Genomic DNA, 24,206 nt, shown 5'->3' on the forward strand with positions numbered 1-24,206 from the left:
AAACCTTTTTGGGGTATCCTCTTGAGAAACGAGCATTCCACAGAACAGACTTTAGGTAATATCTATATACAGAATCTTCAAAGTAGCTCTACACAGAAGACAACTATCAAAATATTATGATACGTAACTGGTAACATGAAATAACAAGTGTTAACAGAAAAAACAAATAGCAAATTGTCCAAAACATCCTGTTGCATATATAGAAATTCCTATTTCCATAATAGGAGGGTAAAGGAAGAAAAAGAAACCTCCTTCTTAAAAAAGTTAAAAATTGTAATGATCTTATATTTAAGCTCACTTGATTTAGTAAATAACCACTCTGGTATATCTAATTAAATGGCACCAAAAAACTGTCGTATACTTTCAAAAGTACCTGACAGATCATAAGATAGTCAAATTATTGGGACAATACTACATTATCTCATTAACACAACTCATGAAACAAGGAGGGTTTATAAAAAAGAGTACAACCGAGCAACAGAATTCAAACAATTGGTGTGAAAGTACTTTGGAGCAAGAAGTAGAATTTGTCTCATATATTCTAAATGAATAGAGTCTAAAAAAAAGAATATATCACAATAAGATCTCACAGCCATCATCGTCCCCTTTTGAATAGAGGAATATAAGGAAATATAATTAGGTTCAAACAAAATGAGAAAAATGAGTAACATTAAATTCTTAGCCTTTATACACCCTGGGGCCAGAGATTCCTCCCTCTACTACTACTTATTGGTGGGCATTATATTTGGATTCACCAGTGCAGTGGTGATAATACTAGTTCAAACTAGTTCTGTGACCTTATCCTAATTAGTACCTAAACCCCCTCCCAACTTTATTTACAAAATAAAAGGGTTGATTTAAGTTATCTTGAAGTTTTCATCCATTTTTAAAATTCTACTAAAAGAGAGGCAAATTTACTTGCATGTTGAACTTTTTTTTTAAACTTCTATTGAAGCCATATTTTTGAGCTCTAAAACAATTAAAATTTTGTCTTTGCAGTGAATACCCCTATAAATACCTTGGTAATCTTATCTAGACAACCATTAAGATTTTAAACATTTAAAGAATACATAGTTTTAATTATTTCAACAAGTATTTGTTTACAACACCCTCCTTCTAGAAAGACCTTTAAATGACTTATAAAGTTACATATAAAAAAGGAGGGTAAGGGCACCTGGGTGGCTCAATGCAGCTCAGGTCATGATCCCAGGGTCCTGGGATGGAGCCCCACATCAGGCTCCCTGCTAGGTGGGAAGCCTGCTTTCCCTCTCCTACTCCCCTTGCTTGTGTTCCCACTCTCCCTGTCTCTGTCAAATAAATAAATAAAATCTTAAAAAAAAAAAGGTAGGTAAAATAAAATACGAAAAATTCGGACAAAATGTTGAATTAATATGAAGGAGAAAAGTTCACCTCCAATCTAAATATAGAAATACCGGATAATATTTAACATTTGCAAGTAAACAGCCAAGCTCAAATGCAAGAAAGAGAAATGGTTAAGTGCCAAAAACAGAACAGTTAAGCCATATTGGTGAAAGGGTGCTAGGTTTTTAAAAATGTTTAAAATGACTTCTAAAATCAGACTTATTAAATGTATAAGTCTAATGTATTAAATTGACAAAAGCTGCTTAATTACTTAGAAAGATGTTACTTATTGGAAATGAAGATCTGCCTTGATAGTTGTTTAAAGTATTTGAGAAAATATGATAGGCTAAATAGAAAAATGCAGTTTGAAATACCTAGCGTACCTAAATTTATAGGTGCTATTCATGTTTAAGGAAGACTTAATCTACTAGGTTTACCAGTTAACTAGCATTAATCAAAGAAAAAGCCAAAGTCCTAATTCCAGGCAAAGACTACTAGATCTAAAATATGATCTCGTAAAATTTTTAAGTTAAATTCAAATGGCTTAGGAAAAACATTTTGAAAATTGCAACTTTAATAAACTTTCATAAATTTAAGAAATAAATTAATAAAGCCTTTTAAAATTACAACTAGTTAAAACAAACTAAAAGTATTACTTTTCAAGACCAAATGTGTACCTCAGATACTAAAAACAACAGTTTGACAAGGATTCCCACTATTAGTGGTAGTATTCAACATCGAGCTGGAGAGTACACCAAAGGATAAATAAAACAGGAAAAGAAACTAAGATGGATAAGAATTCAAAAGGAAAGAAAAAAAATTGTTATTTGTAGGCAATACAATTATTTACATAGAAAAGTCAAGATAATTTGCATATGCGTGGTTGCCTGGCTCAGTGGTAGAGCATATGACTCTCCAACTCAGGGTAATGAGTTCAAGCCCCACACTGGGTGTGCAGTTTACTTTGATCATCATCATCATCATCATCATCATCTGGATAATCTATGTGGAAACTGTAATATATATATACATATATATATAAAATACATATTTTTTTTTCAGACAGTAGTAAAAAAATCACAAGAATCATGGGGTAAAGCCAAATAAAATTTGTAAAATCTTTGTGAACAAGATTTATTAAAAGAAGGGACTGTTCTTCTAACTATTAAGATTTATTATAGGGGTGCCTGAGTGGCTCAGTTGTTAAGCATCTGCCTTTGGCTGGCTCCCTGATCAGTGGGAGGCCTGATTCTCCCTCTCCCACTCCTCCTGCCTGTGTTCCCTCTCTCGCTCTTTCTCTGTCAAATAAATAAAATCTTTAAAAAAAAAAAAAGATTCATTATAGAGTGTTAGTAATTATTGGCACAAGGTGAGAAAAAGAGACCAATGGAACAAAACAGAGTCCAGAAATAGACTCTGGTATTTATGGGAATTTGGTATATGAATATGAGGGCATTTTCTTAGGAAAAGGATTACTATTCACAATTTGTGCCAGGATAACACACTATCCATACTGTAAAAAGTAAACGTCTATCTTTATTCCATGCCAAACACAAAAATAAATTCCAGCTAGACTCAATGCCTAAATGTAAACAACAATCTTTAACTGTTTTTGAAGAAAATATAGAATATGTTTCAGACTTTGGGTATGAAAAACTTCATAATAAACAAGACAACTTACAAACAGGGAAAGTGATAACAACTAAACTAAAATTAAAACTCCATGCAACCGAAGATACCACTGACAAAGTTTTAAAAAGCAACACATGTAACATATAAAAGATTAGTACTGAATTACCAAAACTCCTACAAATTTTTGAGAAAAAGCTCAATAAAGGTACAAAAGATATGAAGAGTAGTTAACAGATGAGGAAATATGGATATCCAAAAGCCAAGATGATACTCAACTTCAGGAAATGCCATGCAATCTGGAAAATGGAAATTAAAACAATGAAAAATTATTTCACACCCATCAGACAAAAAAAACTTAGAAAAAAGTCAATATTTGGCAAGGATGTGGGGAGATGGAAATTTCCATGAACGACTGGTGGGAGTTTAACTGGCAGAAAATTTTGGAAGACAATTTAAAAATTGTGATGCTGTATATACCCTATTACTTAGCAACCCTACTTCTCAGTATTTATGAATGAAGCCTAGAAAAAAATGTAGATGTATACAGTGATGTTAATTGTAGCCTTGCTTGCAGTAGAAAAAAAGGGGAAAAAAAAAGCCAACTTAACTATGTATCAACAAGGGAATGGAGATAAACTGTATCACATTCATATAATGAAACATCATATGGCAACTAAATAAAAAATTAGATTCACATTTAGTAACATAAATAAACTTTAAAAATATATTGTTCAGTGAAAAAAGCAAGTTATAGAATGACAGTATTATAAGTTGTCTTTTATATAAAATCTTTTTAAAACATGAAAACAATATATTATAATACTAAGGACACTTCTATATACATGTAATTTTTTATTCCATCAAAAAAAATGAAGGAAAATGTTAATATTTGAACAAAAGTTACAAAACAGTGTTTACTAAATTACTCTTTTTTTCCTTTTGTTTGAAATATTTAGTATTTTTAAATGACACAAAATTTTAAAATCTTACCTAGATATGTATATACTCACATAAAATATGTGGGTATGAAAAACAGTAGAAAACAATAGAAAAAGAGTAGAAAAACAAGAATGAAGCCAGCAATGAGATCGGTCTCCAAAATTTATGTCATAAATTGTACATACATGTTAGAGCTAGCTCACAAATCTTTCAGAAAGGGCAAAATAAATACATATTAAACAACTTTATTTTTTATAAATGTATTAAAATAGCCAGAAATATTGGAAATTTAGACATTCCAAGCATATCAGAGTAACCTGGGAGACACCAAAGGCAGAAGAACTGGAAAAAATTAAAGAGTGAATTTTTTTTTTTTTAAGATTTTATTTATTTATTTGACAGAGAGAGATCACAAGTAGGCAGAGAGGCAGGCAGAGAGAGGAAGAGAAGCAGGCTCCCCGCTGAGCAGAGAGCCCCATGCGGGACTCGATCCCAGGACCCTGAGATCATGACCTGAACTGAAGGCAGAGAATTTAACCCACTGAGCCACTGAGGCGCCCCTAAAGAGTGAATTTGATTCATTTATTTCATTCATTTACTGCAGAAAGAAAATAACACACATGAAAGAAAATCACTATATTCTAAGACTAGTATATATGAGAAAATAAGCTTTTTAAAGGCTGAGAAGAAAAGAATTCAAACTGATCTTGCTGGAAAGAATTCAAATCAATTTTGCTAGGGTCATCTTAAAAATAAAATCTAAAGATTCAAATAGAAAAGCTTCTGGGATTCACCTGGGCAACATACACACATACATATATACATCTAAGGTATACACATAACACTTGGTTGCTGTGCTACTTTCTAACAAATCAAAATAAGAAAAACTAGGTAAGCAGCTGGAGGCAAAACTTGAATATTACAAGTCTTTTTTCAAGAAAAAAATGGGTAACTATGTATGGTGACAGATGTTAACTAGACTTAATTGTGGTAATCATTTCACAATATATACAAAAATCAAATCATTATGTTGTACACCTGAAACTAATACAATGTTATATGTCAACTATATCTCAATAAAAAAGAAAAAAGTCTTCAAATAAATCACCTGAGAAAGTAACCACAGAGCTTCCTTTATTATCTAAAGATTCATAAGGAATATGTACATCTCTTTCAACTACAAAATTAATTTCTGAAAAAGAAAATCAGACCTTTCACTGCTGAGACTCTCCTTTTCCATCCCTTTCACTTTATTTCCTTTTCTTTTCTTTTGTTCCATGAAGTGGAAGTGATTTTGTAATAGTACTGCACAACAGCAATCATAAAGTAGTATCTAATTTAATTACTTTTATCGTCTTTTACAAATCTAAACCAGGAGGAAGTAATGAACAAAAAATTTAAGAAATTTTATTAATCTCCTAGGTAATAGTACACACTTTCCATAAACTCATAATATCATGCTTTTCAAAAAAAAATATTTATTTATTTGAAAGAGAGAGCATGAGCAGGGGAGAGGCACAGAGAGAAAGGGACAAGCAGACTCTCCACAGAGTGGGAAGTTCATGTGGGGTTCGATCCTAGGACCCCAATATCATGACCTGAGTGGAAGTCAGACCCTCAACCCTCTGAGCCATCCCTCTGAGGCGCCCCTCATGCTGGGCTTCTGATTAAATATGCATCTCAAGAAACATGGATGATAAAACAGTGAGAACTAATATGTACTTCTTATGTTTGATGTGATCACTATAAATGCAGGTTAAGAAGGTCAACAATTTTATCACCAATTGCTCATGGCAGGCTACCTCTAAAATCATAATGTGCAATGCAATAATCTTGCTCTAATATAAAAATAGTAAAATTCCATTGTCATCTATTACTCAAAAAAGAAAAAGAGAAGAAAAAACAAGTAAACATTTGGAGATAAAAATTGCTTGTGATACTAAACAGTAGACAATTAACATAATTTCTTTTAAATACAAATTGAAGTCCGTCATCACATAAGGAAATATTGAAGGTTCAGATGGCTTCAGCATGGCACAGAAAGGTGAAAGTAGGGGAGAAACCATCGATGGGCTTTTGCAAACTTGTATCACTAGGCAGAAAAGTAGCAAAGAAATGGCAATGTAGACAAATAACGGGGATCTACTCCTAATGGTAAGAAGTCTCCCCAACAAATAATTTACACGTGTAACACTCATCCAAATGCACATGTTAGCAACAGATAACAGTAAAGCAGCACTGAAATGGAACTGTTAGTACAGTCTCCTGATATGTCCTGATAAAGCTCTCCTTGTCCCATCTTTGGGTTGACTTAAAGCCTCACTCCCAAGGGATATTTTTGAAAACAATGCTTAAATGGTTGAAGTATCCAGTATACTCTTTTTAAAAGTTTTTTTTAACCTTTTAACATTATTGATAAAAATAATTAATAATTTCAGAGCCCGTAGAAACTTTATTAATGAAAATATAAGTAAATCTAGGCACAGACATTATTACATCTTTCACACAAAATTAACTCAAAATGGAGCATAAACCTATGTGTAAAACACAAAACAGTAAAACATCCAGAAGATAACACAGAAGAAAATCTGGGTGACTTTTCACATACAACACCAAAAAACATAATCCATGAAAGAAAAACTGAGAAGTTTGCCTTCATTAAAATTTAAAAGTGCTTTGCAAAAGACACCATCAAGAGAATGAAAAGACAAGCCACAGACTGGGAAATATCTGCAAAACAAATATCTGTTTTTATCATACCTGATAAAGAACTTGTGCCTCTTTAAAATGGGCAAAAGATGTGAACAGATGCCTCACCAAAAGAAGATAAATACAGGTGGAAAATAAGCATATGAAAAAATGATCAATACTGTTTTAGGGAATTGCAAATTAAAATGAGATATCATCATTTACCCACAAGAAGGGCTAAAATCCCAAACACTGACAACACCAAAGGTGGTAAGGATGTGGAGCAACAGGAACAGGAATTCGTTGCTGATGGAAATGCAAAATGGTATGGCTACTTTGGAAGACAGCTGGGAATTTACTACAAAGCCAAACACAAGATTACACAATCCAGCAATCATGCTACCAGTTATTTATTTAAATGAGTTGAATTTTATGGACAAAAAAACCTGAATATAAATGTATTTTATAGCAGCTTTCTGTATAATACCAAACATACAACATTCTGGAAAAGGCCAAACTACAAGACAGTAAAAAGACCAGTGGTTGCCAGGGGTTCAAGGAGAGGGAAGAAGGCATAAATAGATGGAACACGGGTAATTTTCAGGGGTATGAAACTATTCTATATATATGATCCTACAATGGTGGGTACACGACATTATGCATTTGTCAAAACCCAAAGAATGGAAAACACGAGAGTAAACCCTAATGCAAATTATGGGCTTTAGTTGGGGAAAGAAAAAAAAAATTTACTTCAACTGCCCTCAGTTCACAGATGAAGACTCTGAGGCCCAGAAAGATCAACAGACGTGCCCAAAGTTACACAGAAAATTAAGGGCCTCAGTTATAGTCTGTTATTATGAATAAAGGTCAAAGAGAGGGCTGTTTGTTGATTTAATTCAGCCCTGTTAAGACTTGAGTTGGGCTACCATTAAAGACCTTTGAGGCTTTCTGACCATGTGAGATATTAAACACAATAAGGGTACAAAGAATAAAGAATTCAGCTTAAGTTTTGATTCTTCCATTTTAAATACAAGTATGAGTAAAAGGCCAAGAAACTAGAGCTGTGGGCATGGCACCTCAAGAAGGCAGAAAGCATGGGTGAGCCTGGTGGGATTGAGGAGGGCACGTACTGCGTGGAGCACTGGTGTGGTGCATAAACAATGAATCTTGGAACACTGAAAAAAAATAAAATTAAAAAAAAAGAAGAAGAAGAAGGCAGAAAGCCCCTCTTTGGGGAAGGCAGAAGAATGAACACTTGGGCTCTAACTTGGTATTTATGCTCCATTGTTTGTTACCGCCCCCCCCCACACATGTCATCAGAAAAAAGCTACTGCTTTTTTTTCTGAATACCCGCCTTTTGGCGGGAAGGCAAAGAGCACTGTAAAGAAGAACATGAGTTTTGTCAGGAGGCAGACAGGCAAGGTTTCCACTTCCAGCTCTGCCATTTACTGGTTTAGGTGTTTTGAGGTAAGTTATTTAAACTCTCGGGGCCTCTGCTTGCTTATCTGTGAAAATGGGGATATTACCTACTTCATAGAGTTACTGGAAAGAAAATCCATATAAATCACCTGGCATAATACAGGCACAGAGTAAACACACTTAATATTATTAACTACTGATAACAGCAATTATAACTTATATTTTACATATGTGTGAATGTGTATTAAGCATGTCTTAAAAGTTTTTAGGATTAGATAGGACATAGGAAAACAAATATACAAACAGAAGAATGGTGCTGCACACTTAAATGCATTATGTACATTATTTTATGGAGTCCTCTTAACGAGCCTATGAAGTAGAGAGTCAGCCAGTGGGTCAAGGATTTAAGGAGCATCTACCATGTGTAAATCACTGTTTGAGACACTGAAAGTAGAGTAGGAAACAAGACAGGATCCTTCACAGAGAAGAATACAAAATAAAACAGATAAATATGTTCAAGTGGATAATTGAATTGCTGTGATGAAGATTAAAAAGGGTATTAAAAAGGGTATTAGGTGGTCTGCTTTAGCTAGAATGGTCAGGGAAAACATCTCTGAAGATACAGATTTTGAGATAGGTCTAAACCAGTGAGGAAGGCAGTCATTTGAAAATCTTAGGTAAGAGCATTCTGAGTAGAGAAAACGGCATATGCAAGGATCTTAAATTTGGTATATTCAAAGATCAGAAATGGGTAACAACATGTTCTGTCTTTTATAGATAAAGAAAACGGGGCGGGGCTTTAGAAAGATTAGCAATATGAATAAGGTAAATGGCAGAGGCAAGAATTTAAATGTCTAGCTTCAAGTCAATGGTCTCATGGAATTGTTACGCTGCTTCTCCCCAAAGTTAGCAAAACATCTCAATCTGTTCTCAGCTATGGAAAAATTCTGCTTCCCAATCTTCTGCATGTACTTATGAAAATTTACCAACAGAAAGCAGTTCTTCTAAATTCAAAAACATCTGTTTACTTTATTTGTTGTATCAGAAATAAGGCAGACAATGGGGCACCGAGGTGGCTCAGTCGCTGGCTTAGGTCATGATCCCAGGGTCCTGGGATCGAGCCCCACATTGGGCTCCCTGCTCTGTGGGAAGTCTGCTTCTCCCTCTCCCACTGCCCCTGCTTGTGTTACCTCTCTCACAGTGTGTCTCTCTGTCAAATAAATAAATAAATAAATAAAATCTTAAAAAAAAAAAAAAGCAGACAATATGAAACTAAGACTCTAAATTAAACAGTGTAAAACTGCATCATATTAAATAAAATTTTATGTATTAATTATATTTCCCTGAACAATACATTCTTTAAATGTTTCATATCATATAGGTATATTGATGAAACATGGTGTTTTCAGTAATTTTTATAATAAAGCTGGACATGGAGGTCTTGCTAAGAAATAGAATCTTTTATGCTGCTATTTTATGAAAAAAATAATTGCTGTATTTTTACTTTTTATAACTTTCCCAATTAAAAAGCTTAAAACACAAAATATTAAAAATGAATTTTAAATTTGAAAAAAATGAAATATAATTCAAGGATCTCGTTACAAATTTTAGAGAATGCTGGCAATATTAAGATTATACAAAATAACGCTCTTCAGTTCATCTACAAAGCACTTTTATAAACGTTTCATTAATCTCAATTGAACTGAGTGACAAATATTACTTTACATAAAGATGCTTATTTATTTGAGAGAGAGAGCAAGCATGGTGGAGGGTGGGGGACAGATGGGGCAGAGGGACAGGAAAGAGAATCTTAAGCAGGCTCCATTCCCAGTGTGGAGTCGGATGCAGGGCTTGATCTCATGACCCTGAGATCATGACTTGAGCTGAAATCAAGAGTTGGATGCTCAACTGACTGAACCAGCCAGGTGCCCCCAAAGATGATTATTTTATTTTTTTAAAGTTATTTTATTTATCTATTTGACAGACAGAGATCACAAGTAGGCAGAGAAGCAGGCAGAGAGAGAGAGGGGGAAGCAGGCTCCCTGCCAAGCACAGAGTCCGATGCGGGGCTCGATCCCAGGAGCCTGGGATCATGACCCGAGCTGAAAGCAGAGGCTTTAACCCACTGAGCCACCCAGACGCCCCAAAGATGACTATTTTAAAAGATACAATATCTTGAGTACCAATATATGCCAGATGCAAATCGAAACATTTTATATACATTACCTCATTAAATCTACACAATAGTCATTGGGAAGTAGGTAATTATCCTCCTTGTACACTTAAGAAAGCTAAGGCTATCTCATGTCTGACATCCAAGATTAGGGAGGTTAAATAATTGGCCAAATTCATACACCTAGCAAAATGCAGACTTGGGATTCAAATCCAAGATTATGGGGTTCTGAGGTCCATGTTCTCCTCACTATTTGAATATATAGCTATACTTCTCAACAAGTTAAGATTTCATGTGCAAAAGTTGTTCCAAAGCAGTACTAGGTACTGTTCACTCGCATGACTTTTAAGTCCTTCAAACAAGATATTAACATGTGCAAACCTGGACTCAGTATCTTCCCATCCCAAGACTGGCATTTCTAGTATATTCCCTACTCTTATTAATGGAAGGAGTTAAGTCTTCACCATCTGGAGAGTAGTCAACCCAGGACTTTTTTTTTAACTCCCATATCCAAATAGTCATTAAATTCTACTGATTCTACCTCCTAAACATCATCCTTTCTTCAATATCTCTCATATAAACCTTCAGCTACTACTCTATCTCTCTGGCTCACTGCTCAGCCAAGCTTCTTCAAAGAGTGGGCTATATTATACATAAACTTTATGCTTTTTTTTTTTCTTTTAAAGATTTTATTTATTTATTGGACAGATAGAGATCACAAGTAGGCAGAGAGGCAGGCATAGAGGGGGAAGCAGGCTCCCCGCTGAGCAGAGAGCCCGATGTGGGGCTTGATATCAGGACCTTAAGATCATGACCTGAGCTGAAGGCAGAGGCTTAGCCCACTAAGCCACCCAGGCGCCCCTAGACTTTATGCTTCTTAAGGGCAAATCTGAACAGGAATTTTTTAAGTATGCTGCTATATACTTATTGCCAATCAGAGTTGCCTGTAGTAGGTTTTCAATAAATGCTGAATAAATGAATGCAAATGTCTGGCTTCCATCCTTCCATCCCCCTGTGAGTGCATTGAAAAAGGTCACTGATGAATTTCTGATATCAAAACTGTACTGTCTTCTTTGGTAAATAAAACCCAGATCTTCTGAGGTTGACAATGAAAGAAAAATCTCCACATGCAGAAGGGCAACTTATTGAGTTCTTACTGTTCTCAGTATTCGAGTTCCCCTTGGAGATCTTATTAGCACTGTCCCTCCCCACTGGCTTTCACTGGGAGAGTGCTGCTCCTTCTATGGTGCTCATAGTTAGATCTATGATCATATGACTCCTTTCTGTATTTTGATATAGTAAATAAAAAGTTATAAAATTTAAATATGACTTTACTAAAGCTAGAGAATAATAAAAAAGAGCACAGATAATAAAAGGAAACCAGGTAGCAAATCTTCAAATTTTCTCTCTGGGGCTTTGAGGCCTCATTCTATCCTAGTTACTTATCTATTTTCAACTGGTTCGCATTATTTTTAGCACCCACCACTTAAGAATCCATGCCTATCACATCCCCTCCTTAAAGACTAAATCTAGGAAAGCCCAGAGAGATCCAGAGTTACCATGCCCACTTAAATTCTTTTAACTGAGTTTCAGTTTCCTGAGCTGGAACAAGAGAAATGCCAGCCCTTTAGGAGAGACCCTCCTATCCTCAGGGAGCAGCATGGTTTTACCCTACAGGCCATCCCAAGTCAATCTATCTTTATCTCAACACAGCATAGTAATTCAATATTAATATGGTAATATATGCCAGATGGATATATTATACTGTAACGGGGCTACTAGTTGTCAACCCACCTAGAGACTTCATCTTTCTAGACTTGTCGGTAGTACTATACATACTGACAAATCATTCCTTCTGAAATTTTCAAATCTCTTAGTTACCCATCTCCTGGCTTCCTGATTATTTTCTTCTTTTCTAGTTAGTTTCAGACTACCCTGGCTGAGTTCTTATTCTGAATTCCCTCCATAGCCAAGTATATTCACTTGCGTGGTTATAGTATAATGCTAACATAGTGGGTAAGTTTTGGGTCAATTCTGTGATTTTTGTAGCTATGTAAGCATAAAATAATTTATATGCAAAGTGTAAACAGAGTGCCTGAAACACAGTAAGCACTTAGATATAGTAGCTTAAAAGCAAAATAAAACAAAATATTCCAAAAGACTTAGAGTGTCCAAATGTGTATCTCTAGCTCAGATGTTGTTGCTGAGCTTAATTAAGACCAATGTACCTCCATATGAGATGTGGGGCCCAGGAAAACTTGGGAATAACATTTCTCTCTGAAGGCTCAACTATAAATCAGTATATAATGGACCAAAGCAGATATATGCAAAGTTAGCTTATAGAGTCAGAGACTAGGCTACAATGCATATGTTTTAACAGGGATGCCTGAGTGGCTCAGTCCGTTGAGCGTCTACCTTCAGCTCAGGTCATGATTCCAGGGTCCTGGAACTGAGTCCTGCATTGGGCTCCTTGCTCAGCAGGGAGCCTGCTTCTCCCTCTGCCTGCCACTCCCCCTGCTTGTGTTTGCTCCGCTCTCTCTGACAAATAAAATAAAATCTTAAAAAAATAAATGTTATAACATATTTAACAATGTTTCTATTAAAAAGAAGAGTCTGGAATGGAAAAAGAGAAAAGCAACTCAAAAGAAAAAAATGGAGGTAATTAAAGCTCTATGATGGAGGTTCTCTTAGCTAAATGCTATTAAGTGACCATAACACATATCTAACTTCTTTTGTTCTGATTCCAAGTTCTAAGCAATCTCATGATTTTTCATGTAATTTTCTTACAGAGAAAACTCCTTGGTCAGAGAATCTATCTGCTATCTACTTGGCAAATATATCTAAGTATACTAATAAACTGGCATCCTGATAAATCCGTCAGTCACTCACACACACAGTCACACACACACAATCTCCACATCTTACAAACTCTCATAAACTTAGCAAGATTGTTTCTAAACTCACAAGATTTAGGAGTACTGTTTTTTTTTTATGGTAAATTCATCAATGAATTTCATAATAAAGGCCTCTTAGGGACTAGCCAGTCAACTTTTTCCTTGATTAAAGCACTCTTCATTTAAGGCAACAACTCCTTGGGGCACCTGGGTGGCTCAGTCCGTTAAGCCTCTGTGTCTCAGGCTCCCTGCTCCTCGACGGGGAGTCTGCCCCTCCCCCAGGACCTGTGCACACATGCACTCTCTCTCTCAAATATAGAAACAAAATCTTTTTTAAAAAAGAGGCAAATTTTCTAAAGTGTTTTCACTATAATAAAGTACCTGCTACCAATTGTCTTGTTTTTTTTTAACTACATGTAAATATACAATACCTTTGAAAGTTCTGTGACATTGTATTTTTCTTCCATTTACCCATCAAATATGTACTAAGTTCATACTAGATGCGAAGCACTGTACTCAGAGCTGCAGAGGATGAGCAAAAATCAGCACAGCTGCTGCTCTTCTGTGCTTAAGCTTTAGAAGCAAACACACACTGGGGCACGTGGGTGGCTCAGTCTGTCAAGCATCCGATTCCTGATTTTGGTGCAGGTCATGATCTCATCAAGGTCATGAGATCAAGCCCCATGCTGGGCTCCACACTGGGTGTGGAGTCCGCTTGGGATTCTTTCTCTCTCTCTCTCCTCTACCCACCTTTGCCCCACCCCTCCCCGCACACTCTCTCTCAAGTAATAAATAAATTTTTAAAAAGAAGCAGGCACACTTTCATAAAATTATCACAGACTATTATAAAACTACATTTGTAGCTCATTAGCAAGTAGAGACATGGTAAAATAAGAGTATATTTTTATAGGGACATTTAATCAGATCAGGGAAACTAAGAAAGTGGTATTTGAGCTAAGATCTATAGGAAGGAGAGTCAAAGACAGGCTAAAAAAGTCTGGACAAAGAAAACAGTACAAAGGTACTACATCTGTACTCACTGACTTCAGTTCTTCTCCCATTCTCTCTTAAATAAAATGACCATCTGACTTTTATACCTTTAACCAAAACTGCTCTCAAGATCCTCAATGACCTCCATATTACTAAATACAGCAGTCAGTTATCAATGCTTACCTCACTTGGTCCAGAGCGGCACTTCATGTACTGAGAACTCCTTCCTCTTTAACCACTTTCACTTGGTTTTTAGGATACCACACTCTGTGGGTTTTCCTCTAAGTTCACCGGCTGCTCCTGCATAGTCCCCTTTGCAGATGACCCCAGATCAACCAAACTCTAAGGAGTGCCTCTTTTTATGATACCAACTACTCTCAGGCTTTAACTGCTATTAAAGCACTACTATGAAATGCAATTATTCTATCTACAGCCAGGTCTTTCAGCTCATCTCTATACTCACTTACCCAACTTGCCAATTCCACACTTCTACTTGAATATCTTAGAGACATCTCAAACTTTACATGGCCAAACAAACTCTTGATTTCCACCTCCTTACCTCCATACACAAATCTGGAGACTTTCCCACAACATTAAATTCCTTACTTCCTGTTGTTCAGTCTAAAAACTTTGGAGTCATCTTTGGCTCCTATACTCTCATACCTCATATCCAATCTATCAGTAATATTTGTTGTCTAAACTATCCTAACAGATCCAGACTGTGGGCCTCTTCCCGCTGCCTCCAGTTAGCTGCCTGGTCCAAGCTACCACTATCATCTCTAACCTGGAGTATTACTTTAGCTTCCTTACTAGTGTCTCTGCTTCTACACTTGCTTCCCCCTGGTCTATGCTCAACACAATTTCCAAGAAGTAATCATTTTTAAAAAGTGCATAATGCAACTGATCTGCTGGAAGCCCTCCAATGGCTTCCTCCTTCAATAAAAAGGTCAAAGTCCTTTCAATCACCTATGTGACGACCTTCCTCTGTCCTCATGTTATTCTCCTCCCTTGCACTCATTGTGCTTGAGCCACATTGCTATTTCTTTGCTCCTGCCCACCGGCCTTCGTACGAGCTATTCTCTTCACAAGAATGTTCCTCCTCCAAGTATCTGCACAGTTTATTCCTCCTCCTACTTCAGATCCCTTCAAATGTCCCCTTCTCTGACCACCTTATTTAAGAGTGAACCTTGCCCCCCCAATCTGGCACTTCCTAGTCCCCTTCCTGGTTGGCTCTTTTTTTCTCTCCACATTTGCCTTCATTTACCACATATATTACATACTTATTGTTGATCTCCCCTTAATAGATGCAAGCTCTTATGAGAGTAGAGACTTTTGAACAGTTGACCTTTGAACACTGTGGGGGTTAGGAATGCCAACTCCCCACCAGGAAGTAAAAAATCCCACAACTTTTAATCCAAGTAACTTTTGATGCCTCCGCTAAACTTAACTACTAAAAGCCTACTGTTGACCAGAAGCCTTATGGGTAATATACATGATTGATTAACACATATTCTGTATTTGTACTATATACTGTATACTTAAAATAAGGTAAGCTACAGAAAATGCTATTACGAATGCCATAAGAAAAACAGATTTACACTACTGTACTGTATTTATAAAAAAAAAAAAAAAGAACATGTAAGTGGACCTCTGCTGTTCAAACCCATGATGTTCAAGTGTCAATGTATATTGTGCTCAATGATGTGTGATTTTCCCATTACATAGCAGATACTTAAAAGATGTTTGTTGAGTGTATAAATGGATGAAGGGAATATGAGAACCAGTGACCGAAGAAAGATCTGTATGGCTGAAGCAGAGATAGATGTAGAGTAGTAGGTATAATATTAGGTGAGGCTGGAGAGGTGGAAAGGGACAGAATGATATTATGCTTTACAAAGAAGTTTTGCCTAAGAATAGTGAGATAGCAATGAATGATTTTAAGTGAAAAGTCTAGTCAAATTTGCATTTCAAAAAGATCATTGTGACTCCAGTGTGGAGAAAGGCCAGAGTGAATTATCCCTATTGCAACGATCTAGGCAACACACTATGGCAGTTTGGAAAAGACTGTGCTTGTGCAGACTGTGGGAAAAGGGTGGATTTGGAGGTTATCTGGGAGATGAGATTGAAGGGACTTGGTAATAATTGGCTATAAAGGCATGAAGGACAGGAAGAAATCAATAATGTGTAGTTTTCAAATTTTCACAAGTAGATGGTAGGATCATTAACTGAAATAGTTAACACTGAAAAAGAATCAGACTCATTAAAGATAACCATCCATTTGGTTTTAGGCATGTTGAACTTGAGAGGCTTCTGAGGTATCAAACAAGAAATATCAAGGAAATGGGTATATGAAAACTGGAAAGGTAAAGGAGGATAGAGCTATACATTTAAAAGTCATAGGTGGTAGTGAAACCATGGATTTGGAAGGGATCATATTCAACTATGTGATAAGGGGACCGAGATTTGAGAAACTACCCTACTCTTTGTGCATTGGCCAAAGGAGGACGAGCCCAAAAAAAGACGAAAAAAAGAATGTCGTTTTTATTTTTTGAAATCATATTCATAAGAACTTCTCATTTAAAAAAAAAATCTGATTTAAATCAGTAGCAGAATTTAAACCAGTAGCATAGAATGTAGACCATACCCAAGGCCTTCCGAATTACACCAATTCATCAAAACTTATCTGTTCAAGGACATGTCACTTTCAGAAACTATCTGGAAAATTCACAGTACTTGTCTCCTCACAGCTACAGAATACATCAGTAGATAAAAAGTCATCCCTCCCCAAATATGGGTGATTTGGCTTATTTTGGTTTCCTGAAAGTTTCATACCTCTCTCACTTCTAGGCTTCACCCTATGCTGTCCCTTTAGCCTTCACCCTATGCTGTCGCTTTAGCCCTCTTTTCCCAGGATGAAGATTTCCCTGGTGAAATCCTAGCCATGCCAGATAGCCAGATATCATATTGTACTAAAACTGTGCATTTAACCATTAGGTTATGTAACTAGATAGGGACTGTCTTTGCCACTGTTGTGTACTCAGTACCTCACAGGGCTAAATTTTCATCTTTTTCATTTTTTAATTTATTTTATTTTTTAAAAGTTTTTATTTAAGTAATTTCTATATCCAGCATGGGGCTGGAACTCACCCCCCGGGGGATCAAAAGTTGCATGCTCTTTGCACTGAGCCACCCAAGCGCCCCAGGGCTCAATTTTTAGAAAAAAATCTCTTCCGCAATGTGAAGAATTAAAATCGAATTTGGTTCTCGGTCCATTGACTACCTTGACTTTTCTCAAGAGGAATGACTTTTCAAAACCAAACAGTAGTTTTCAAACAAATGAATCTTCTAAATGTACTAAGTTTTGGAAATTTTTATAGGTCTTTTTTCATGCAGTATCTCTGCAAACATTCATTATCTAGGAATACTGGGGCTTCTTTCCCCCTTACTCTCATACAAAATGGATTTTAAAACTCGCTTTCAAAGCCTTGCCTGGGATTTCATTCTACTGAGCGCATACAACACAAAACACCCCTATGAAATGGCAAACAAAAGTGCAATGCACAGGGATACCTAATCCCTCGCGAGCGAGTCCACCTCAAAGGGCTAAGCGGAAGCCGCAGCAAGACGCACCGGTTTCTACAGCATCCCTCTTGCCCGGCCTTTTGCTGCTTTCTAAGCCCCTTGGGGTCCCGATCATTCCTCGCGCCTTCATATGCCCTCGGCCTTGGGCACCCAGACTACTCCTTCCCAGGCAGATTACTGGACACTACCCCTGGACTAAGGAGGACAGCTCTAGATAGCCTGGTCTCCAAAATACCTGAGGAAACGGGAGAAGGAAAAAATCCTGTCAAAGAAAAATTGGCAGCCAAACCTACAGTGCTCACCAAATCGACGCTCTCAACCTCCATCCGCGCTAACCGTTGGCTCGAAGGCCGCTACAGGCGACGTCGCAGTGGCTCCTGGGGACTGTAGTTACAGAACGCGTCTGTACATCAAAACTACATTTCCCAGAAGTCAATGCGAGGACGCCCTGCCCTCTTAAATCTCGGATTTGGCGTAATAATGAGACTGTCACTATTTTCAGACTAATTTTAAATTTAGATTCAATTTCTTCCAGATGTGTGTTTACGCCCTCTTTCTTTGCCGTGCTTGTCTTGTCTGTAACGGTTTCAGTGTACTTCAACTCCTTACTCTTCTCTCCCCTTCTCCAACCGGGAGAATCCCAACGTCAGAGGACGAGAAACGCCACCGACGCAAAAATGCCCCTTAGGCGCATGCTCCCTGCTCTCGTCACGCATGCGCAGCAGCCAGCAGCAGTTGGCGGCCGCTCGCGGACTTGGGGTCTGGAGGTAGCCGGCTGGAGGGCGGGGCTTTTTCCAATGGCTTTGCCTCCGCGGGTCGCGTCTGCTTGGGCGGGGAAGAGGGCGCTGGGGCAGGGGCGGCTCCTGGATTATGTCGGGCGGAGAAAGGGGAGGGGCTGGGGGGTGAGGACCCCATCTTCCCTCCCTGCTCCCGCCCTCTGGGCCGAGCCCCACCGATGGGGCTGGGCGAAGGGGCGGGCTCTGCGCCTCTCGCCTGGCTTCTCCGCCAGCTCCGCGGCCCGGCCCCGCTTTTGGGGATTGCGGCCCAGCCCTGTGCCCGTCAGGTTTAGTGGGCGGTGGGCGAGGACGCAGGTATAGGAAAAGAAAAGGCGTCTGCTCGGGGATCCGGAATCTTGGGGCCGGAGACACTTTCCTCCAACGCTGCAGCCGGGACAGCGGCTGCCAGAGGCGGCCGCCCCCAACGAGCGACTGGGTCTCCGGCCGCGGCAGCCAGTGAGCAAGGATTTGGCGAGATTTCCCCACCAGCTCCCGGCGGCAGCTGAGGGGTAGGGAGGAGCTGCAGGGGGCGGGGACTGGTGCCGGAGGAGGGGCGGGGTGGGAATGTTCCTGAGAACCCGGTGGCTGCCCAGACAAAAAACCCCGAATGGCTGGAGCGCCTTCAACTGTTACCAGCCTTTTTGGGCAGAGCACGGATTTGACAGCTCCACAACGTGAGGATATCCGCTGACCCCGCGAGACGGAGGAGAGCACTTCCCCGGGACTGCCTGTGCAGCAGAGCCAGCGCTTTCGGGTTTCAACTTTCCAACTTTTTTTTTAGTCTCTGACAAGAAGACTGCCCCTTCATGTAGGAGAGGGTGAGTTCTGTCTCGCAGATTGGTTGAAAGCAATTAATATAAAAGACACTTCTGGTTCCAGATGTCTCCCAGACATTTGTGTTTTCATGACGATTCGATTTCTCTGATTTTATTCTTACATTTTTTCTCGTTTTAAAAATACAAAGTGCTTTTGGGGACATGCTGAAAGGTAACTGAAGACGGCAAAGAAAAAAACCTCCAGTTGTCATGGCTGAAGGGGAGAATGAAGTGAGATGGGATGGACTGTGCAGTAGAGATTCAACTACTAGAGAGACAGCACTGGAAAACATAAAGCAAACCATTTTGAGAAAAACCGAGTATCTTCGTTCGGTGAAAGAGACACCTCTTCGTCCATCAGACGGGCTTTCAAATGCTGTTTCTTTGGATGGGTTGAATAAACTTCTTGCTCATCTGCTGATGCTTTCTAAGAGATGTCCCTTTAAAGATGTAAGAGAGAAAACGGAATTTATTTTGAAGAGCGTCCAGGTAAGAAAACCTTGTAATTACAACCGTCCATCTCCATCTAGTACAGTGCAGTTTTACCTGCAGTTATTCACGTTGTATTTGCTGCTAGGTGGTTTTGCGAACCCATTACAAATTCATTCTACAGCTTAAATTTAGAGTGGCTTGGAAGACGTTGAATCTGGAGCTGAAACTGTGCAAGTAGAACTAAAATAAAAGCAGTTTTCAAATATAAGTAAACAATAATTGTCCTTCTAGAGAGTTTTAGCAGAAACTGTATTCCTCCCAGAAAAATATGAGAAAGTTACAGTTAATTGCAAGTAAAGACTTGCTTTTCCTTATATTCATTTTTACATATTGTTAGTAAGTATAGCCAGTATACTTTTCACATTGTTACTAACAATATTCTGTGTGGAAAGTTTCTTCATTTAAAAGCCTCTCAAATGATAAAGGATATTAAATGTTTCTTCACTTGTTCAGGATAATTGGTGAACTATTTTCTCATGTTCTTTGAAGCAAAACAAAAAATCAGGGTCTGTTCTCCAAAAACCTTTTTTTTTTTTTTTTAAAAATAAAGGAATTACATAAAATAATGAAAGCCTCTGTTACAAAGAAGCTAACATCTTCAAATTAAAAAGTTGAATCCAGGTTGAGTGAATGGTAGAAACATTCATGGTAAATTATTCAATTAGTTTTCTCTGTGTTTGCCTCAATTGTTTGATTTTTCTTTTTCACATACGTACCTACTTAAGTTTCAGTGTAACAGATGAAAAATATTAGTTTTCCTCCTGTTTTGTATGTGATCAATTTCTCCTGTTTTATTGGAAGATTTATTAGAAGGGTTTTGTTTGGGCTTGTTTGTTTAGAGAAAGGTTGTTTTTAGATCCTAAGAATGGTCAGTAACACTATGCTGGTCAGTCTAAATTACTCAATCCATGTGTTGTTCAAATTCATTTATGAGAAGTTCTTAAAACTTACAGTTTACTTGGATACACACACACGGATATGTAAGCTAAGATTAATAGTTTTTCTATTTTGGTTAGTTTACAGCAACAGAAAAATAATCAAGTCCATAAAATGAAGACTCTTTTCAAGATCTTGGGATATTTCTTCTCACAAACAGTTTGGGAACAGTTGTTACAATTCATTTATCCAGAGTTATCAGAGAGGAATTTTCTAGATACCTGAAGTTTACCCTTTAAAGCCTTGAAAGTTATTTCTCTCTTTCTTAGACTGTAGTGTCTAGAACAACTATTTTTTTCCACAATGGGATCATCATTATGCACATCAAGTACTATTGTTTAGCTGAGGGTGGAGTATATGGGACTACATGGTCCATATTTTTGGAATTTTTGTGTTGAGTTTTTAATAGTTTTTCTGTTTCTCCTCTTACTGTCAGTATACTTCACTTTGTTCTCTTCCTGAATCTTTAATTTTGCTGCTTATTTATATTCAAATGGGAAAGCAGATAACCAATTTAGTTAAGAATTGTATTGAAAACAGAAGTAATTAGGCTCTGGGGAGTGCAGGGTCAAAGGACTGATATATTGGTAAGTAAATGGGTACTAGAGTCAGACCTGGGCTCAAATTTCTCCTCCTTTATTAACATACCTCGTAGCCGTGGACAAGTTAAGTTACTTGCTCTCTCTGAGTTTGGATTCCGACATCTATGAAATGGGAATAATAACAAAGAGCTGTTGTGAGAATTAAAGACATGAAGTGCCCCAGTATAAAATGAATGCTTCTCCCCTTTTTCGTAAGTGAAAGACCTGGACTTTGTGATATATATTTTAGGATTCATTCATCCTAGAAAAAAATTAAAGAGTCTCCTCCACTCTGAAGGTTTTCCATAGATTTATACTCTTCTTGCATCTCTGCATCTACTGCACTTAATTCTTGCTACTGCTGTAACAGGCACTCTACCTATATTGTGCTGTCGTCACCTGTTTATGTCTGTCTCCTCAGGAGGGCCGTTAAGATCTCAAGAGTATTGTCTGGGACCTGGAAGCTATTAAATATCCAGTGGATGAACAAATTTATATTTGGCTTCTTTTTATTACTTATCAGCCTGAATAAAGTCACCAGATTAGGGAGTTTCCATCCCCAGTCATTCATGCATGCCTTCATACAGCAAATGTTTATTGAACCCCTGGTGAATGCCATTCTAAGAACTAAGAACCAGGGGTGAACAGTTTTGATATTTTACTGGAGAGACAGACCATAAAGAAATAAACAAATAATGTAATTTCAGATAGTAAGGGACGACTTGGAGAAGAGATGATACTTAAGCAGAGATTTGACAGATGAATAGATAGAATCCAGGCAAGAATGAAATTTGTGAGGGGGACATTCCACACATAGGGAGCAGTTGTGTGAAGACTGACCTCATGGCAAGAGAGAGCAGATGAGTTCTAGGAACGGAAAGTAACACAGTGTGTTTGGAGCATGTTTTTGAAGGGAGAATGAAAACGTAAGCACATTCTCTGCCCGATCTGGCTCCAATACTTTTTTAGCTCTGCAATGTTGAATAAGTTGCATAATTTGTCCTTGACTCAGTTTCCTCATCTGCAAAATTAAGATGATGCTCACAGTGAGAATAAAATGAAACAATGCTTCCAAAACACAGCACAGTGCCATAGCGCATAAGAAATGCTCAGTAATATTAGGAATTCTTACTATCTTTAGGCAGGAGTTGGTTAACAGAGGATCTTATAGGACAAGTGGTAGACTTTATCCTAGTAACCGTTGACATCCACTGAGGCGTTTTGAACAAGATGGGAACATGATCCACGGTGTATTCCAAGGATTACTTTTGGAGCAATACAGAGAATAAATTTCGGGGGTCAGGAGTGGATGTGCAACATCAATTAGGAGGTTATTCCACTAGTCCAAAGCAAAAATTATGATGAAGTAGGATATAGTGGGAACAAGTGGCAAGCAGTGAATGGGTCCAGGAGATTGCTGAGAATTAGAAGCTACAGGATATAGTATTGAAATGGATGCAGGAGATGGGGAATATAACAAAATCAAGGATGCTCTCCAGTTTCTGGCTTGAACTACTTGGTGAATAGTTCAGCCATTTCCTGAGACAGAAGAGTTATAAAGGATCAGTTTAGGAGGGGTGGTGAGTTCTGTTTTAGACCTGTTGAGATTAAGTTGCCTATGATACATCTGATTAGAAAAAGTTCCTGAAGGGATTTCTGCCTCTGCCACTATGGTTGTAGTTCTGCCATTGTTAATCTGTCACTTCTCCAGACTTAACCCATCCTCCAAGTTGATGTATCATAACTTCAGAGTCATTTATCTGAAATGAAATCTGATCATGTTACTCTCCTGTCTAAAATCCTTGAGGATAGAATTTAAACTTCTTGAGATGTTACATAAGGTCCCCTGTCATCTGGCTTCTATATACTGCTGCAGCCTCACATGAGAAACCAAATAATAAAATACAGTGTCCATGATGCTTTCTGTTATTCATTGGTAAAGCAGCAGAAGCTGAACTGAATTTGCAATTCCTGTAGCTGTTCCTGCTCTTAATTGCTATAAATCAGCTCAGACGACCATAGGAAGAGAGTTGGTGGGGTAGGGGTAGGATGGATTCAACTAAAAATGGCTAAACCTGTAAAAAATTGGCATCTTGGGAGAGAACATTCTCTCTATTCCTGTTCTCAATTTATTGGTTTCCCATCAACATACTCAAATCTGTAGAACACATTTTTGAGAACTGTTCTGTGAGAGGTGCTGGACTGGGAGATCAGTAAGACTTGTTCCCTGCTTGGGTGAGGAGGGTCTTCTATTCTCATAGTAGACTTTATTTATGCTGTGTTTGTTGTTGTTCTTAACCCCATCATACCTTTTTAATGTTTGGTTTTCTAAACTAAGGAACAGGTATATTAACACTGGCCGGATACATTAGTATAGTCTACTGGTGAACTGTAGTCTTTATGATGCACATAATAAAGGGAGGAATGTAAGTGTGTAAATATTCATCAAAAGATGAGTGTTCAAAACAGCCAAGTAGTTTTCTAAGAATGGTCATTTGATCATTTTCATTTCTGTACTATGAGAAAGGAAAAGTATTAAATTTTCTTGTAAACATGCCAGCAACTAACACTATCTGAAAGTAATTTGGCTTTAGAAAATTTAGAATAAGTAACAAAGTATATATCTTTGTTAAGTGGGGTGGAGGAGGCTTTCATTTAGTGAAGCAATTGTTACCCCCCAAGGAGAAATGAAACTTTAACTCTTGGGTAAAATGCACATTTCAGTTGTTAAGGGTTGCAGTTGGAGTATCCATTTGATATCAAATTTGGGTAATATATAGTTGGTAGGTTTAACAATAAGAAATTCATTACTTAGTATAATAAATCTTGAGGTTGGGTAATTTTAAGCGTCATTGATTGATTCATTATCAAACTACATTACCTGTTTGACTTCTGTCTTTCTTCTTTCCTTCCCTCAGCATAGGAAG

General features: G+C 37.7%; 2 protein-coding genes across 12 annotated transcripts in view; one reads left to right on the plus strand and one right to left on the minus strand.

The window, feature by feature from the left end:
- The window catches only part of CEP57L1 (centrosomal protein 57 like 1), a 72,939-nt gene extending 54,863 nt beyond the window's left edge, over positions 1 to 18,076 (minus strand). For 2 of the 11 annotated variants that reach the window (XM_032338870.1, XM_032338864.1), the window contains exon 1: positions 17,982 to 18,054. Coding sequence is in view for 4 of the 11 variants with exons in the window: in XM_032338862.1 (XP_032194753.1) it covers positions 17,973 to 18,005 (33 nt within the window). In the remaining 7 variants the exon portion in view is untranslated. Of the gene's footprint in view, positions 1 to 17,972 lie in introns of all 11 variants that reach the window. The other 9 variants (XM_032338873.1, XM_032338869.1, XM_032338862.1 and 6 more) reach the window with 8 other exon arrangements.
- A 736-nt stretch (positions 18,077 to 18,812) lies between these two features.
- Positions 18,813 to 24,206, plus strand: part of SESN1 (sestrin 1) — a 120,565-nt gene continuing 115,171 nt past the window's right edge. The window contains exons 1-2 of the mRNA XM_032338860.1: positions 18,813 to 19,273; positions 19,420 to 19,759. Coding sequence (XP_032194751.1) covers positions 19,481 to 19,759 — 279 coding nt within the window. The 5' untranslated portion in view covers positions 18,813 to 19,273; positions 19,420 to 19,480. The remainder of the gene's footprint in view (positions 19,274 to 19,419; positions 19,760 to 24,206) is intronic.

Source organism: Mustela erminea, chromosome 4 (genome assembly GCF_009829155.1).
Source record: "Mustela erminea isolate mMusErm1 chromosome 4, mMusErm1.Pri, whole genome shotgun sequence".
Classification (NCBI taxonomy): Eukaryota; Metazoa; Chordata; class Mammalia; order Carnivora; family Mustelidae; genus Mustela; species Mustela erminea.